This window comes from Bidens hawaiensis, unplaced genomic scaffold (assembly GCF_021521415.1).
Source record: "Bidens hawaiensis isolate Kalapana, Puna unplaced genomic scaffold, B.hawaiensis_p1.1 tig00009540_1, whole genome shotgun sequence".
Classification (NCBI taxonomy): Eukaryota; Viridiplantae; Streptophyta; class Magnoliopsida; order Asterales; family Asteraceae; genus Bidens; species Bidens hawaiensis.
The window spans coordinates 312,651-331,754 of NW_027491708.1; the positions used below are offsets into that span (position 1 = coordinate 312,651).

Here is a 19,104-nt window from a genome sequence, read left to right on the forward strand (position 1 = left end):
TAGGGAGGAAATGGTATTTAGAGTAATGTTTCACACAACATTTGTGCGAAGCAAGGTACTTTTTTTGGATCGCGATGAAGTTGATGTTATTTGGGATGCAAGAGACCAGTTGCCAGATAACTTTAGAGCAGAGGTAGCCTTTATTATTCACACTGAGTATGCCGTTATTTTGGAAACACTAGAGGTTAAATGCATACTTATACTGTATCAGGTATGGTTTTCGGATGCTAAGGCTCTAGCATCTTTAATCACTACTGAAGAAGAATGTGACAATGATATATATGTGGTACATAGGTTTTATTATATCCATAAAAATAATAGGCTCTAACTAAGCTCAATGTGTGAAGCTCGGGCTTGTTTATTAGACTGGCTTAATTATAGGCTTAGCTCGGATTCGAGATTGTTTAAACTTGACATGGTTCGAGTTTTTAATGAGCCAATCTAGAGTAACTAATAAGCGCCTCGACTCGTATACACCCCTGCACAGCAGTCAAATATCATGTCACTCCATAATGAATATTTTTGCACCTGTTGGTCCAAATAAAATGCTCTTTTGATTATTTGTTTTCAGAGGTCAAATATTGCTATCAATCAATTAAAGTGTCCTTCACCGATGGCTTATTTAAGGTACCATTTCTGTTCTTAATTCTATTTGTGATTCTAATCATTTTATGAAGCACATGTTACTAACTGGATCACACATTTTTTTATTAATAGATCACAAACACCAATTTCTTTCAAACAACAGAAGGGATAGAGTTTAGTTGGGTGATTGAAGGTGATGGACGTAAACTTGAATCGGGAAGTCTCAATGTACCAACACTAGATCCACAAAGTAGTTATGATATCAAATGGGAATCCAGCCCGTGGTATTCGTCATGGGCCTCATTCGCTGCTACTGAAACCTTTGTGACCATTACTGCAACTCTTACAAAGCCCACACGATGGCTTCCGTCTGGTCATGTCGTGTCATCTCAACAACTCGAGTTACCTTTGAACAAAGACTTCATCTCCCCTGTAAGTAGTTTTTATAGAACTTACAAAACAGGCCCGTCCAAACGGGTAAATTATTGTACGGCTCGGTTCGCCACTTTTTAACCAAAAATGAAACTTTTAGTTGACATTTTATGGAATAAAAGTACAATTTGGACACCTTTTGGCCTGTTAGTGATTAAGCATGACCCGTGTCGGTCCTTTCGTAAGTAAACGGGTCGAAATCACCACCACTATATTTTCCATCGAGCTTCTTAAATTTTACTTTAATAGTAATATTAATGGCATGCTTGCTCTTGTAATCTTATTAATTCTCTGATTGGACTTGCAGGCCCCGAAGGTTAAAAAAGTCGCATTAAATTATGAAATCACAGACCATAAACTTACCATCCACCAGAACACTTCAGAGATAACCTTCAACAACGAGTCGGGTGCAATTGAGAGTTGGACGGTAATTACTTCCTTTATGTTGCATTACATGTCACTTTAATCACTTTAGTAACTAATATCCAAAAACTCCATAAAACTCGTTTTATATTTTGTTTTGTAAAAGAGACCAGGAAATAATATATCTGAAAACTGTGATTATAATGGAAGAGAAGACAATAATAAATAGCAGTTAATTATAATTAACATCTTTGATGGTGATAAACGTTAGGTTGAAGGAGTTCCCGTGATGGTTAAAGGCATAACACCATGCTTCTGGCGTGCACCAACTGACAATGACAAAGGAGGAGAAGACAATAGTTATCTTTCAAAATGGAAAGCCGCGAATCTCGATAATGTTTTCTTTGTTAAAGAAAGCTCAAATGTTAAAAAGGTCACGGACCAGCTTCTAGAAGTAACCGTCGTGTATAACGGTTTTTCAAAGGCCAATGAAACCGAAAGCCTTTTCAAAGTTGACATGAAATACTCGTTCTGCGGTTCGGGAGACGTGATTTTGGTTACCCATGTAAAACCAAGATCCGATCTCCCCCCTTTGCCACGTGTCGGGATCGAATTCCATTTAGAGAAATCGGTTAATAATGTTAAGTGGTATGGGCGAGGCCCGTTTGAATGTTACCCGGATCGAAAAGCGTCGGCTCATGTGGGACTGTATGAGAAAAAGGTGGATGAGTTGCATGTGCCTTACATTGTTCCGGGAGAGTGTGCGGGCCGGGCTGATGTTAGATGGGTCACATTCCAAAATGATAAATGTTCGGGCATCTATGCATCCGTTTATAACGACTCTCCACCGATGCAAATGAATGCAAGTTATTATAGCACAAGTGAGCTTGATCGCGCGACACGTAAGGAAGAACTTGTGAAAGGAGATGACATTGAGGTAGCTTTTTTTTTCCATTTTCTATTATTGTACTCTTATTGGTCGTTGGTTGACCCGCATTGGTTGACTCGCAGGTGCATCTTGACCACAAGCATATGGGTATAGGCGGTGATGATAGTTGGTCCCCTGCGGTTCATGACAAATACTTGATTCCTCCTTCACCATGCACTTTCTCCATTAGATTCTTTCCAATAACTGCTGCTACATCTCCCCATGATGTTTATAGTGGTCGGTCTTGAGACCGTTGTTAATAACGGCTGGCATGGTCAACAAGTTGATGATGTTAGCCCTCGTGATCGGCGAGTCAATAATAATGGTTGGAATAAACAATAAGTTAATAATCTGGTATCTGTGTTAGTTTGGCTTGCTGGTTGAACAAGATATGACAGTTTAGTATTTGGTTTGTTTTTTGATGTTGCAAAACTTGATTTGATGTGTAGAATGATTTATTTTTTAACATTAAGTTTAAATAATGATTAAAATCATCTTTTATTAGGGATTACAATCGAAAATAGAATGAAGGTGTATTGAAAATAATGTTGCAATGCCAAGAAGCTGAAATTTCCAAATGGGCCTGAAAGATGAACCAACCTCTTATTTCCCCAAAAGCATATTAAAAACGAGTCAAGCTGCTCGTGAGCTACTTGAGTTTGGCTTGTTAAAAGCTCAATCGAGTCAAACTTAAACGAGCTCAAGTGTACAAATAAGCTCGGTAAATTAATGAGCACGAGGTTTAAACAGAGAATTTGAAACTAGCCGAGCTTGAGCTCAAACTCTCGTGTGTTAAGCGAGCCGAGCTCAAGCTTGGGCTAGACTCAACTCATTTACATTCCTAGCATATTCATGTTATTCAAGTAATATGAAAATGGACAGCCTTCAGTCCATTCATCTGGTGTGGAGCACTTTGATTATCCAAACCTAATCATAAGTTCAGCTAAAACCGACTCCAAATATGAAATACTCAACTACACTTCTAACAATTCGATAACTTTAATAACCAATAAATATTAACTTCTGTAGGAACTACAAACTATCAAATCATCAAGGCAGCTTTGAATCAACATCCAAAAACACCTAATATAAAATACCTACTCTGATCATCAATTTCATGAGCAATAAAACAAATATTTTTAAGTTACCATCTTAAAGATATACCAAATGCCGCAAACTACCATCACATCCTTTACTATATCAATCAAAATCGGATACTTGGTAGCATTATTTCCCGCCATTGTAACACACATAAGTCATTTCTTCTCAGGGGTGAGTCCCGCCTCTTTTGCATGTTTTCTCTTAATATGGCGCCACAAATGATTAGTTCCAACAGCAGATCCAGAAACATATCTTTTATGACAAAAGTTACATTTCGCAACACTTTCGTTTTGTTTCTTGAGGTTTTTGTAATAATTCCAAACCTTGGATCTTTGCTTTCTCGAGGAACCGGATTTGACTTTCTCAGAAGCGGGCTTGACTTTCTCGTATTCTGTCACTGACTTGTCATCCGCAGTTGACTCATCCGTAGTTGACTCGATATCATTGTAACTGCATCCTTCGGGATAAACGAGTTCTGCATGTTCTCCTCTAAGATGGTGCCTCAAATTACTAGTTCTAGCATCTCCCGCAACAAAATTTGAACTACAATAAATACAAACTGCAACAACGCTTTTGTTTGGTTTCTTGATTTTTTTGAAATGATTCCAAACCATAGAGGTGGATTTAGGTTTCTTTGGTTCTGAAGTTGAAAAACTCTCCTTGTAACTACAGTCTGCATAATTGAGATCAAAAGACAATAAGTAAAATCAAGTGATTCTAAAAATAAAAATTAGTTTAACTACAATAACTGGATTTTAAAATATATCTGTAGAAAATAATATTCTATCTTGGTTTAAAAAAGCGTGAGGCGCTCAGAGGCGTTTAGGTCCCAAAAGGCGAGGCGCACACATCCCGTACGCGAGGCCAAATAAGCTGACTTACAACCAGAAGTTGCTTCTATAATCTGTTTTATATATCAACCTATTTATCAAGCGAATCTTCATAATTTCTTCGTCCCTTTGATTGTTTTTACACGTCAGTCTCCTACAAACCCTAATTTTGACCAATCTGACCCAGAAGTTCAAACGAGTGAATTCTGAGAAGAAAAAATAGTTAACTCTTATTTCTTAATGATCAAAACGTATAATTAAATAGACCTTGAAAGCAAATTTCAAAACCTATCTCATTCTTTGTCTAAGTTTTCTAAAACTAATAGTTTAATCATAAACTGTTAAGTAAATTATCTAAGAACTTCAAATACTTTGAAAGTACAAGATGAATATAACTTTTAAATCAAAAAGATTTACCTGATACTATTGCTTTCTGTGTATCCTTCAAATCCTGCAGTTCCAACAGCTTCTTTGATCGCTTTCGTTTTCTTTTTTTCAAGTCGGGCCCACCTGTGTACTCAATCTCCACCACTGCATCGCATATTCATAAACACAAAACAATATTAATCTCAAACCCATAAAATCCAACGTAATCATTTCTTTTCTACACGTTAAAATCTTGATGTACATCATGAGCATATATTGTTACCTTCAGTTTCACTCGAGTCATTTGAAAGCGAGGATCCAGAACTATTGCTTCTAGAAGCTTCTCAGGAACATCGGGGAAAGGGTAGGCTGGCAAGTAGCATAATTCTTCCTGAGAGATATCCGAGTCACTAAAAGTCGAGTTCTTCTCAACTGTAACAATATCAACTTCATCGTCTTCATCTACACATGATCCTTTCCCCTATAATAATAAATAGATTACAAAAAAACTAGATTATAATTGACATAATATACTATTTGGCAATCCACTTTACCTTCTCAAGATCAGGAATCAAATCAAACTCATCTTCTTGTTCCACATACTCTTCATTTTCATCAAGTTCCTTAAAATCGGGAGCAAACGCACTCCAATTCTCGGTATAATCCTTAACCCAAATATAAACCAACCCCATTAACGACACAGAAACAACAATCGGTTGAGTCGGGTGCCAGGCCAAATCCACCAATGCTTCCTTTGGACCTTCTAGAAGCTTCACAAGAAGCCCGTCCCGACCCCATATATATATCTTATGCTCTCCTTTACTAGCAGAACCCCCAACAACCCACTCACTATCACCACTAAAGCACGGTGCTTTCCAATGCACTTTCGTTATTAAATCTTGAAACTCACGAACAAGCGATAACACTTTAATCCAGCCGATTTTAAGTTCTCCGTTTCATTTACTTCAAAGAATTTAAGTGAATCTTTCAAGGGCATAAGATTTTCATAAACCCTAATTATACGGTCACTGGAATTTGTAAGGAGACGCTGCCCGTTCCTACGGAATACTATATCCTTTACCCCTGCACCGCCCTGAATTTGAATAACACCACAAATTTTATTACTTTTATAATCGATTATCAGAATTTCACCAATAGAATTTCCTAAGTAAACCAGATCCCCGGACTTGTTAAAGCAAGCTTCAATAGGGGTGTAATGGTCAAACCCGTTTGAAAAATCTTGTATGCCATTATTATCTGGTGATGATATTGGAAGCACGGTTGTGATTTGGGTATGAAAATCAAGTATAATAGGAGCGGAAGATGAAGAAGTAACTAGGCAAAGAGATGGCGGTGAGGAACCGGAGCCGCCAGGATGCAGGCGGGCTTGTAGATTGGCTAGTTGGAGTGTTGTTTGAAAGACCTTTTCGCCCTTTGAGACGTTCCAAAGTGTTAAAGAATTGTCAGCAGCTGAAACGAGTATGTGATGACCGTTTTTTGACCAGCAAATGCTAGTTATGGCAGCAACACAATCTTTATTATTAAGTTCTTTAGCGATTCCTTTCGTTTGGAAATCCCATATGACACACCTGCCATCAGAGCACCCAGCTGAAAAAGAAAATAAGGAGCATAAACACAAATATGATAGTGTACCAATGGAACCGAAAAACTAAAATCGTAAAGCTAACCTAAACCATTACAACTAATCCCTAAAGCTAAAGACTAAATGCTAACCCTAACAGTTAAGATGGAAGAGTTCGACGAGCCAGTTCCACTCGGTAGGAATGAATTCAATCAGAGTTCGTTCAAGCCAGTTAACGATAAAATAAAAACCTTTTAAAGCTACCTAGGCAAAATAGACTTTGGACTTGATCCTCACCCGCGGGACTTATATATAATATACGCATAGTCGGTGTTAGATCAAATAAATATTTTTATGGGTTGTAAACATGATTTAGGGAAAGTTTTTATAGAAGCATAAACAAGAGAATGAAAGTAGAATAGTTAAATAAACAATGTGCAATATCTTATGTTATTAACAAGTGTTAATTTGCATGTACAAGAATTGATAATTACCGGCGAGAAGAGTGCCACGGCGATTGAAGGCAATGCATTGCATAATAACATTACCATTACCATTACCATTACCATTACCATATTTCAAATACGTTTCTATCACTTCTGGGAAATCACCCTGCAACGGATCTTTTTACAAAGCCAATAAAACATTAAGCAGCAGAGTAAATGAATTGTAGGAAAATGAGTAATCGGAAGAATGCAATATATATGAATACCTATAGTCGGCACATCCATGGTAATTAGCTACAAGTTGACTGAGTCTGCATTTGTATGTAGGTTTCCGACTAATAGGGATATTATGTTATTGCCGCCGATAAGGTGTCCCCGGAGAACAACAGGGGTTTGTAGAGTTAAAAGAGGTTTTAGGCCAAAATTGGCAACACGAGGGAGGAGGAGGAGGAGCCACGTGAGTCAGCCGCCATAACTTAAGTAAATCATACTCCACTATACTATTAATTGAGGAGGTTTCGGGATTGTTTCGGTTCGGTTACTCGGTATTTATCGAACTTTTTGTCTACAATATTGGTCCAGAGGTGAGTATTTCCTGTATCGGTGCCATTACAATGCTTTTAACAGGGATGTAAAAGGGCCGGGCTATTTGAGATCGGCTCGTGAAAAAAACCCGGGTTTAAAAGTGAGCTCGTTTAACAAATGAGTCCGAGACCGAGCTTTACTTATCAAGCTCAAGCGGCTCCGAGCCTAAACGAGTCTGTCATTAACATAACTTTTATAATATATATATATATATATATGATATTTTGAGAACTTGACGAGTTGTAAGAGCTTTAAGAACTCAATTTTAGACCACACATTTAATTAAACGAGTTAGAATATGTGGCTGAGATTAAATTTGATTAAAAAATGAATCAGGAGAGAGAATAAAGATTTTTGTTAATTACACAAGTTTAAACTTTAGTTACACATGTGTAAAAAGTCGATTCGATGTGTAAAAAATTACGGTAATTTTTTGTATGTTACTTACACTTACCTATTACACATGTGTAAAAAAAAATTCAAAAAAAAAAAGTTGTTACGTTGAGTTCTTTCGAGTTCTTAAAACTCAAACCGGTTCTCAAAAGAAATCAATACTATATATATATATATATATATATATATGATGAGTATCATTACAGAACTCATAAATTATTTAAGAACTTGAAGGAACCCTTGAAAACAAATGTTTTTTATAAATTTTTTTGTATGTTAGTGTTATTTGAGTGTAGTTTTATCATTTATTTATATTTATATTTACTATTACAATTTTGAAAAATAGTTTTTAAAGATATCTATGTTTTTTTACACATATGTAAATTTGTTAGTATATAAATTTTACACATATGTAAACTTGTGATTAATATATGTAATAAATTCTTTTTATATAAAATATGATAAAACGATTCTTAAACACTGTTAATATATAAAAAAATTTTAAAAAATGTTTGGTTGTTAAGGGTTCCTAAGAGTTTTTAACTTTTTTAGAGTTCTTAAATGATACCAACCCTAATATATATATATATATATATATAGGGTTGGTATCATTTAAGAACTCTAAAAAAGTTAAGAACTATATACATATATATTAGTTATTAATTAATCTATTTAATATTAAAGAGTAAAGTGTCATTTTCGTCATTGTGGTTTGGCAAATAATGCGAATTTAGTCCAAAAATTTTATTTTTTGCATATGGACCCTCCACGTTTCCCAGTTCTTGCCAATTACATCCAAATCACTAACCCCGTTAAATTTAATCGTTAAGTCAGTGGTAGACATGTCTTTTAACTATTTCTTTATTATAATACTTATTTTAGTGAACTACGGTTTTCGTCCCTCTAGTTTGTCCAAATATGCAATTTTAGTCCAGTAGTTTCAAATTTGCAATTTTCTTCCCTATAGTTTCATTTCACCTGCAATTAAACCCGAATTCCTTAATATCGTTAAGTCTGGTTGTTAAACCCATCAGTGTGCCCTTCACGTGAGAGGCAGTTTTGTTTCTTGTTTTTTTTCCTTTTTCCCTAAATACACCCCAACCCCTCACGTGAGGGGGCTTGCGAGTTAGGACTAAAGTTTATTTAGGGAGAGAAACGACAAAACTGGTCGTCACGTGAGGGGCACACAAATGGATTAACGACCAAAATTAACGAGGTTAATAAATTCGGGTTTGATTGCAAGTGAAATGAAACAAGTACGAAAATTGCAAACTTGAAACTATTGGACTAAACCACGGATTTGGACAAACCACAAGGACGAAAACCGCAGACCGCAGTTCACTAAAATAAGTATTATAATAAAGAAATAGTGAAAAGACATGTCTACCCCTGAATTAACGATTAAATTTAACAGAGTTAGTGATTTGGATGTAATTGGCAAGAACTGGGAAACGTGGAGGGTCCATATGTAAAAAATAAACTTTTTAGACTAAATTCGCATTATTTGTCAAACCACAAGGACGAAAATGACACTTTACTCAATATTAAAAAAATAACTAAATTAAATATAATATATTATATTATATAAAAAATATTTCATATAAAAATAAATTAAGAAATAGTAAATGAGTCGTGCCTAAGCTGAGCTCGAGCTTGAAAAACTACTCACGAATCGAGCTCGAGCTTTAGAAATAGAGATTCAAATGAGCTTAGCGTAGCTCATTTGCACCACTAGTTTTTAAGAAAATGGGAGTCCAAAAATTGAATACCAAAATCGGGTTTGGAAAATTTAATACCAAATTTAAGCACTTATAAGGTGTATATTGAGACCCAAGTTAAAAAGCCAAGTTATTCAACACAAATAAATAATTATGATATTTAACACATTTGGCACGCCATATTCTCCTGTCATCAACATATGCACATCCTCATGTTCCATGGCAACGTCTAAACTACTAGCATTGCTTTCTCTTTCGGCTAAAGAATGCTCATTGTAATGTTAATCCCAACATATAATGACCATCCAATACCTTGACGTTTTCGTAGACTTTCGGATTAGCCACAACATATTTGTGGCTTTGACACACCATTCAATTTTCTCCAGCAACAACGTCGACTTGGTCATCAAACACAGTCATTATCACTCCATAGGTTTGGTTCATTACTTTTTCCCACAATCTTTCGCTCTAGTATACTGCAACAAGTTTTCACCCACTATCATTTTCGTGGACCACTCACACATTCACAAAAGCAAGCGGTACAACACACACGAATGTAATTGTTTAGTTAGTTTTGTTCTTTGTGGCTTCATGTCACCTTAATACTCTCGAGAATAATATCGGTTATGCTTTCTATCTTCCTGTCGTCTTTGAACACGATCATCTTGCATTATGACTAAGTTGAACAGTAGTGTGTAAGAAGAAAGAGAAATGTACACTAGAAATCTTGTTTAACAAAATCAGTAAATGTGGATCACCCAGAACCAAACAATAACAAAGAATTTTTATTTTTTTCTAAAGTTTTGTTCTAATTTATGTTGATGGTTGTTATTGATTGTTTTAGTTAAGTCTACAACATCAATTATTCTATCGAATTTAATACTTTGGTCGCATATGCAATTTTGTTGAAGGTTATACTTAACGTGTCGACTTTTGCTATATATATATTGTTAAAAACATATATAGCCTTTTCTTTTCCGATTTTGTGTGTTACTTGCAATTTGCACATCATTAAGTACCAGAAACTGGATCAAAAGATCAAATAGAAGCAATGTTTAGTTCATAACCTAACATAATATTCATAAAAGTTGAATAAGATTTAAGTCGAAATTTTAAGTCCAACTACATTCTCGTAGCTAGGTGGGGGAAGGTCTTTATAGCAAACATAGAAACACTCGCATACAATAATATCCTGATCACTACATTTTCCCCATCCGTCTCTGTGCAACTGTGCGCACATCTGATCGCACGGGACTGGCAAACATGAGGATGGCGCCTTATGTTCATCCTTACATATCAAGACCAACTTGCAATTCCCACCTGTTTGATCATATAAAATGTATGTAAAACCCATTATGAGTTGAATTTAAAGGTCAAAGTCATAAGTTTAAGTCACAAGAATTCACACAATCCTTTGGGTTTTTTTTATAATTTTCTTGAAATATACATCCAATTATTCCAAACGTATGATAAGTTATACAATATATAAAAAGCTATAATTTTGAATAAAATAATATACGTCACAATTAATTATGTAATTATGTGTTTTGACTTAAAAGGAGTCAACCTGTAGTAGCTATGAATATGATGCATACAAAATTACACACCCTTTAGCACAAAGTTGACTTTGAAGGTCAAACATAGAAAATATGGTCACCAAATCACTAGTTTGCAAACTTTTTTTTAAACATATATAAATATATATATCAAAACATAGTAAATAATCCAACATACAGAAGGTTTCATAAAAGCAGTATCAAAATCCAATTAAATGTATATAGATCAAAACGAAAGGCGGTCGAAAGCATACCGTTAAATGGGACAAATAGCAAGAAGATTGCCAAAGTTACTAGAGAGAACTGCATAGATGATGGCTTTAGATGTGGCGGTTTGTAATTCTAAAGAGAAGATGATTGGGTTCATGGCTTTGTTATTGAGAAGAAACTTGAAACGTTATTATTTAATGAACCATTAAATTCTTAATTATCTCATGGTTTTGGATGCACCTCAATACTGATGATGTAGTTTTGTTTTAGACTAAATTACACTTATGGTCCATATGGTTGAGGCTAATTATTTATTTAATTTTTAATTTTTTATTTTACGAGTTTGTTCTATGTGAAAACGGGTTCTTTCAAAACAATCCATGTATCGGGTGATAATATTATTTTACATTTTTAAAGCTTACACCCTTTTTAACAGTGTTTGGAACTATCCCAATACCCGAGTGAGCACTCATGAACCGTGCATACTTATTTTGACGATACATGCTTAACTCACCCAAAAACTTACACTTTATTCCCTTCCCTATTTTCTTCTTTAAAAAAATAATTTAACTTAGATGTTTATATAATAATAATTATTATTATTATGCTATGTTATGTATTATACCACTTTATGGTATGTTATTCTATGTCATGTCATCTCATTTCGTGTTATTCTATGCTATGTTTTGTTACGATATAATGTTATACTATTGTTATAATGTTATACTACTATTGTTGTTATTACATTACTATTATTATTAATGCATAGGTAGTCCACATAACATTAAATTATAATTAATTATTGCATTTTCATATTACTTGTGTATATGTAGCCACAATACCCTTATAAAATAGGGGTTCCGACGCGACTAACAATTGGACTTACACAAAAACAAAGTCTTATTAAAGAACACAAGACGTCTAAGGTTTAAAGGCAGTAAATTACATAGGCCATGTCTAATGTCTTTAAATTATATAAGTATCTAATAATCAATATTGATCTTAATTGGTGATCACAATATATGTTCGGTTCATGTTAACCTATATATATCTAGCCTTTTACGCTTCATATTTGCATGATATTTGCAATTTGCAATTCGGTGATGAGTCACTAGGCTCTAGAAATGGGAACAAAAGATCATACACAACCAATGTTTAGTTCATACCATAACTAATGTTCATGAAAGTTGAATACAATTTAAGTCGATTTTTTAAGCCCCAAAACATTCTCATGGCTATGGTCCGGAATTTGAATGTCTTTGTAGCAAACAAAGAAACACTCGCAAACAAACATATTGTGATCATGGCATTTTCCCCATCCGCCTTTGTGCAAATTTGCACACATCTCGTCGCATAGTTTTGGCAAACACGAAGATGGGTCCTTATGCACATCCTTACATATCACGGTCATCTTGCAACTCCCACCTGTTTGAACATAATAGGTATTTAAACACCATTATGAGTTGACTTTAATTTTCAAAGTTACAAATTTTAAGAGCCAAATTCTCACAATCCTTTGAATGTTTTATAACTTCTTGAAAGATACATCCGAACATATGATAAATTCTTCAGCAGATAAAAAGCTGTGATTTTTTGTCAAAGTTGAATTTGAAATTATGTGTTTGACATTAAAAAGTCTGCTGGGATAATAGTGACAGCCCATAAAGACACTTGATTGTATATTAAACAGTTTCAAATCTGATCAGTTTGTAAAGTGAGACAGTTGACTTTAAAAAGTCAATCTGTAGTGGCTATGATGTATACAAAATAATAAACCATTTAGCCCATAAGTTGACTTTGAAGGTCAACATAGATATTATGGTTACCAAATAACTAATTTGCAAACTTTTAATACGAATATCAAACCACATACTAAAAGTTCTACGTACCCAAGAATCCAAATTCAAATTTAAAAAGAACTTGTTTGACCTCAGATAGAACAACTATATATTGGATAAAACAGCTATATATTGGATAAAACAGCTATATATTGATCTAACAAAATTAGGAGGTTCAAACGTACCTTCAATTGTGGCAAACAGCAAGAGAATTGCCAAAGTTACTACAAAGAACCTCATAGATTATGGCTTTAGATGCTGAGGTTTGTAAAGCCAAATAGATGGTAATTTGGTTCAAGTGTTTTGGTTCATGGCTTTATTATGGATGAGAAGCTGAAACTGAAACTGAATTATTTAATGAACTATTAAATTCTCGGATATATCACGGTTTTGTTTACACATCAATGCTAATTGATGATGCTGTTTTGTTTAATGGTTTCAATGTGTGTCCAATAAAGAACCAATTATAAGTAATGAATTAATGAGAACCACATAAACATTTGCAACATTTACACATAGTATTAACTGGATACAAGGTGAGAGAAAGTAAGATAGTTGTGTTGTCACATAAACGCCTTATGTACCATAGTTAAGTCATATGTATAACTGTTTGTGTGGTAAGTAGAGTTCTTTTTTTGAATCTAAACAGTAAAGATTCAGTTAAGATGATCACCTAGGTATTAGAGATATTTTTTATTTTATCACCCTCAATCAAACATAGCTAATTATTTTTTTTTAATAAAATATATAACTTTGACATAAAAACACAAACCGAGCTACATCTGAATAATGGGTAAATGAGACATATTAATTGTATATTTTGAATATGTATCATCTCGGTTCAAAAGTCTTTGTCACATGTTATTAGCATTAACTATAGGCATGTTATGTTTCTTCTCTATCGTATATATATTGTATCAGTTATGTATACAAATTAAATGTGGTTGATCTTTTCCTATAAAAAGGACAGAGGAAAGCTTGCAACACACGTAATATATAAGTATACAAATTTTAAACCCCTTTCAAAATTTTCTATTTCGGCAAATTTTATAGTTTCGCTAGGTCGATTCAAGTTTTTAGAATACTAGAAGTTTGTTTGCATGTTCATTATATTACACTTCAAACTTCTTTCTCCTAAAGCTTTACAACCTATTACACGTTTTTCTAATAAACTACTAATTTGTTTACAAGAATACATTATTTACAACCTCCAAACATGTTTCTTATTGAAAATTTTAAAGTGTGAAATGAAGAAATCGCTCGATGTTTGACCAAAAATGCTTGATTTGATTTTGGCACAGTTCGAATTTCATCCGTTCGGTTTGGTTCAAATGTAAACAAGCCAAACAATAAGCAAACCTTCGTTCAACTCGTTATTCAAAACCCACAAAATAGACCATTCAAGTCTAGTATAGTAGTAAAAGGGCCAAAATCGTCAATCACGTAAAGTGAAGAACGGGACACTCACACAGCCACGTATATTATTATTTATATTTACACCGTGACAACAACAAAAACACACATACCAACATTCACATAAAAATTATAACAATGATCGAACACGGCGGAGTTGACCGCCACAAATTCCTCCCAAAGCGAATAATAATAATCCGCCACGGCGAAAGCGAAGGCAACCGCGACGGCACCACCTACTCCACCGTCCCAGACCACCAGATCGCACTCACCCACCAAGGCATCCAACAGGCCCGCCTCGCCGGAACCCAGATCCGAAAAGTAATATCCGGATCCGACAGCGCACCCGACGACTGGAAAGTGTACTTCTACGTGTCGCCGTACACTCGCACACGGTCGAGCCTCCGGGAGATCGCGAAGTCGTTCCCGAGGAAGTGTGTGATTGGGGTTCGAGAGGAATGTAGGATTAGAGAACAGGATTTTGGTAATTTTCAGGTGAGTGAAGAGATGAAGGTGATTAAGGATGTTAGACAGAGGTTTGGAAGGTTCTTTTATCGGTTTCCCGAAGGTGAATCTGCTGCTGATGTTTATGATCGTGTTTCCAGTAAGTAATTGATATGTGGATTATGATGGTAGTGATGATAGTTACAGGTTAAAATGTTTCTTGATAATCATTGTATTCCGATAAACGACCTGACTAGGCTCAAGCTTGGCTCATTTTACTTACAAACAGCTCGAGCTTGAGTTTGGCTTGTTTCGAGTTTTTTTTTTCTAAAGCTCGGCTCGTAATAGTTATTTAAGCTCAAGTTTGGCTCAGACTCGACTTGTTTATTATTTGTTATTTAGCTTGTATATGCTTTTAATTATTTTTAGAGTAAAGTGTCAAAATAGTCAATGGGGTTTGGTCAATAACGCGACTTTTGTTCAAACCTAGGGACGATTTTGGTGTTTTACTTTTATTTTTATGCATATTTTTTTATTATAGTATTATATATAATATAATATGTATTATTTAGTTCGTTTCATCATTATAGTATGCATAATTATAATTATTAAATAAACATGCATTAAACATATTAAATAAAAATATACAAATAAAAGGCTCGTTTAGGTTCACAAGCCTGATCAGGCTCGATAAGTGAAGCTCAGGCTTGGGCTCATTTGTTAAATAATTAGGCTCGAGCTCGTTTAAGGTCGGCTCGATTTGAGCTTTTTGAGAGCCGATATCAAGTAACTCACGAGCGGCCTGGCTCGTTTACACCCCTGATTACGAGTATGGATTATTATGATCAGTTATCAAAATCCAATTTGGTTATTCGAATTCCTAATTTGAAAAGTATTTTGTTTGACCTCAAAAGTCAACCTTGTTTAGGGAAGTTTATGCCTTTATGGTGTATCTGCATTCCAATTTGTCACATTTATAATATTTTTACAAATGTGTAGGTTTTCTTGAATCTTTATGGAGAGACATAGACATGAACCGGCTTAATCATGACACATCATTGGACCTAAACCTTATCATAGTCTCACATGGGCTAGCTTCGCGGGTGTTCTTGATGAAATGGTTCAAGTGGACCGTTGAGCAATTCGAGTACTTGCACAATTTTGAAAACTGTGAGTTTCGGGTCATGCAATTAGGTTTGGGTGGTGAGTATAGTCTAGCGGTTCACCACTCGGATGAAGAGATGCAACAATGGGGACTATCGCCTGAAATGATAGCGGGCCAGAAATGGCGGGCCCATGCTCCACGCGATGCAAATATGGAAAAGTTGCCATGGTACCTTGACGGTTTCTTAGATCATGTAAGTGATGACGATGTTGATAAAAAAGTTGAAAATAATGTTTCTTCATGTTAAAGATGAAGTTCTTGCAGAAAGAAATTTATTCGTTGGTAGTATGCACATTACCTCTAGTATTGATCATAGGTGTTATGTCTGTTTTTTATATATATTTTCTTTTTCTTTTGATTTATGAAAATTGTAGCAAGTGGTACAATAGTTGTAATAAAAATGTTATTTTTTGTTAGTTAAATACTAAAAATGTTTTTTAATCGTGACAAATATGACCAAAGGATATGGGCTTGACTTTAAGCATGATAGTTTGTGTTTTTTGTTCTTTTATATGATTGTTTAATTTGTAAGTATATGTCACACAAAATTATCAATGCTAAATGAATACATAGAGATTTTATATCTTAAAATATACTCAAAACATTTATTAAAATTATGACAACACTTAAAGAAGAGTTTCACCAGTGGCAACAAAACTGAACTATGATTTGTTCTTGAATTGACCATGAACCCAGTTCTTGCAAAGCACAACTTACGGTTAAGGAACGCGACTGGGTCATGTTGAGGATTGCCGACTATGAACCTTGTGACCAGACGGTACGTTTTGGAAGTTGATATTCCAAGATTCTGTTTTCCATTCAGTTAGTCCAAGTTTAACACTATTAAAAACTTATAATAATTAATTTAAACAAATCAAGTTACTCTAAAAGGTGGAAATCTGCTCAAAACCCAAAATTCACACCATCATAGTTTTTCATGTCTTCCACATTGTCTTACACTTGTGAGGTTCAAATCTTTAATAATCAAACTAGTGAGAATCAAGGTGCTCAATTAACATCTTGTGAGGATTATAGTCTGCAAGGTACTCTTAAGTGAGTATCATACTTGCTAGAAGGATCGAGTTACCTGTGATTCCATTGTAATCATTTTGGAGTTTTTAAAAGACTATATAATTTATAAAGTTTGATACTTTGATTCACAAGATACATGTACACGTTACTTGGCCCAATCTGTGCATACACTTCTGGTTCTGCCAGTTTGAAGTGGCACACGCTTCCCATTGAAAACTAAAAAGTAAAAGCTTATGAATTAAAATGGTCCTCGTGTATTCTTTGGTTCAGTTACTAGAGCGTTCAGAAAAGATATGCCAGTTACATAATAAACTCAACTCTTGGTAGATAAGCTCGTGTAACACCGGTATCTGTTGATTACTATTTTGTTATTAGATGACAAGCAAATAACTTACTTAAAACAATATTTGCTCTCAAGATACATGTCACAGTCGAACATATCTTGAACACCTATGTCTCAAAATCCCCATGCGTGTGCTTCGTAGAGTACAAATGCAAAAAAAAATAAAAAAAAATGGCCCTACGATTAATTTCATCGCTTAGACCACCACCTCACAGATGACTGAGTTGCAAGCAGTAGTGTATCATACTATCATGCAAGACAAACATGTACACAATCCTAGATACCTTCTAGTATTCATGAATAAGACCCAAACAGAAATTTTCTTCCCTGTATGTATTCAAAACTTATCCTTCAAATTACAAATAATCATTTAGTTATATAGCGCACCTATGGCAAACACTTTCAGTTGGAAGCTAAAAAGAAAAGAAAAACGAGTTAAATGGTTTCACGTATACTTTTGTTAGGTTAATAAAGCAGCGAGAAAAGATTTGTCAGTCGTACATTAGTTACATAAAAATTCTCAGCTCTTGATAGATAAGCTCCTGGAACACCATATTTGTTGATTGCCATTTGATTTACAGATGTAATGTAAATGGCAAAGCTGTCATTTAACTCCAATATAAACAAAACAAATATTTAGTAACTTTGGCAGATCGATCTTCAGGAAAAAAAGCTACAAACGAGTATATAAATTATAATTGCAAAGATGTTATATAACTCCAATATTTAGTTGCATTAAAATTTATTTTAATATTTTACCTTAAAATGCCATTCATAATATAAGTGAAAATAGTAAAAGTGATTTACCAAGCAACAGTTTACCGGTTAGATGGTCAAAATCTAGCGTAAATCCACACTTTATAGTTGTAAAACGGTTTTAATCATTTTTTTATTTTTCAGCCAGCTCCCACATCGCCCACTGGAGAATATCTCTACCTCTTTATAAAAACAGTTTGCAAAAGTATTTATTAGGTTTGATATAGGTTGTATTTGGAATTTGTTTGGATAATATATAAACCAAATACATCATATACTTAAACTTTTTAGTTTAGTGTACTCTAAATATATTTTTTCTTTCCAGAGCTTGTGATACTTTATCATAAATATAAAGAGAAACCTTGGTTTATTCCAAGCAACTTACTTCTTTTTAATTTAAATATAAATCCAAATTTGAGTGAAAATCAAAATATAAAGGGAAGGCAAGAGGAGGGTGAGGATTTTTTAAATTTTAGCCCATCCAATTCAAAAAAATATTTTGAATTAAAGAATCAAAACAATATTGAAGAATCTTTTTTAGAATCAATTGAAAAACTAAACATATTATTTAAAGGAGATTTTCCTTTGCAATTAAGATGGACTGGACGTTTGAATCAATTGAATCAAAAAATGATGAATAATATAAAGGGAAGGCAAGAGGAGGGTGAGGATTTTTTAAATTTTAGCCCATCCAATTCAAAACAATATTTTGAATTAAAGAATCAAAACAATATTGAAGAATCTTTTTTAGAATCAATTGAAAAACTAAACATATTATTTAAAGGAGATTTTCCTTTGCAATTAAGATGGACTGGACGTTTGAATCAATTGAATCAAAAAATGATGAATAATATCCAGATATACGGTCTACTGGTTAGCCTCATAAATATAAGAAATATTATTATATCCTATATTCAAAGGAAAGAAATGAATCTGGATATAATAAGGAGACGTTTAAATCTTACACAATTAACTAAAAAGGGAATTTTGATTATGGAACCTGCCCGTCTATCTGTAA

The 19,104-nt window shown here is 34.1% G+C and overlaps 2 protein-coding genes and 1 pseudogene across 3 annotated transcripts; 2 read left to right on the plus strand and 1 right to left on the minus strand.

Moving 5' to 3' along the window:
* Positions 1–10: 10 nt before the first annotated feature.
* On the plus strand, positions 11–2,794 carry LOC143532659 (uncharacterized). Its single transcript, XM_077027648.1, has 5 exons — positions 11–286; positions 718–1,017; positions 1,325–1,444; positions 1,652–2,317; positions 2,392–2,794. The coding sequence occupies exons 1-5, from the start codon at positions 11–13 to the stop codon at positions 2,554–2,556; spliced, it is 1,527 nt and encodes a 508-aa protein (XP_076883763.1). The 3' UTR covers positions 2,557–2,794.
* Positions 2,795–3,356: 562 nt separating this feature from the next.
* Positions 3,357–7,075, minus strand: LOC143532679 (protein RBL-like; annotated as a pseudogene). Its single transcript, XR_013135223.1, has 6 exons — positions 6,900–7,075; positions 6,682–6,810; positions 5,160–6,213; positions 4,889–5,086; positions 4,657–4,770; positions 3,357–4,082 (listed from the first exon to the last, which is right to left on the minus strand). The product of XR_013135223.1 is annotated as a protein RBL-like (transcript).
* Positions 7,076–14,484: 7,409 nt separating this feature from the next.
* On the plus strand, positions 14,485–16,240 carry LOC143532668 (phosphoglycerate mutase-like protein AT74). Its single transcript, XM_077027652.1, has 2 exons — positions 14,485–14,950; positions 15,790–16,240. The coding sequence occupies exons 1-2, from the start codon at positions 14,485–14,487 to the stop codon at positions 16,200–16,202; spliced, it is 879 nt and encodes a 292-aa protein (XP_076883767.1). The 3' UTR covers positions 16,203–16,240.
* Positions 16,241–19,104: the final 2,864 nt, after the last annotated feature.

Excerpts from the sequence above, each read along its gene's own strand:
- LOC143532668 (XM_077027652.1), top strand. The coding sequence starts at position 14,485 with ATGATCGAACACGGCGGAGTTGACCGCCACAAATTCCTCCCAAAGCGA. Across the intron at positions 14,951-15,789 it reads TGTTTATGATCGTGTTTCCA|GTTTTCTTGAATCTTTATGG; the intron begins GTAAGTAATTGA and ends ACAAATGTGTAG.
- LOC143532659 (XM_077027648.1), top strand. The coding sequence starts at position 11 with ATGGTATTTAGAGTAATGTTTCACACAACATTTGTGCGAAGCAAGGTA. Across the intron at positions 1,018-1,324 it reads ACAAAGACTTCATCTCCCCT|GCCCCGAAGGTTAAAAAAGT; the intron begins GTAAGTAGTTTT and ends TTGGACTTGCAG. Across the intron at positions 2,318-2,391 it reads TGAAAGGAGATGACATTGAG|GTGCATCTTGACCACAAGCA; the intron begins GTAGCTTTTTTT and ends GTTGACTCGCAG.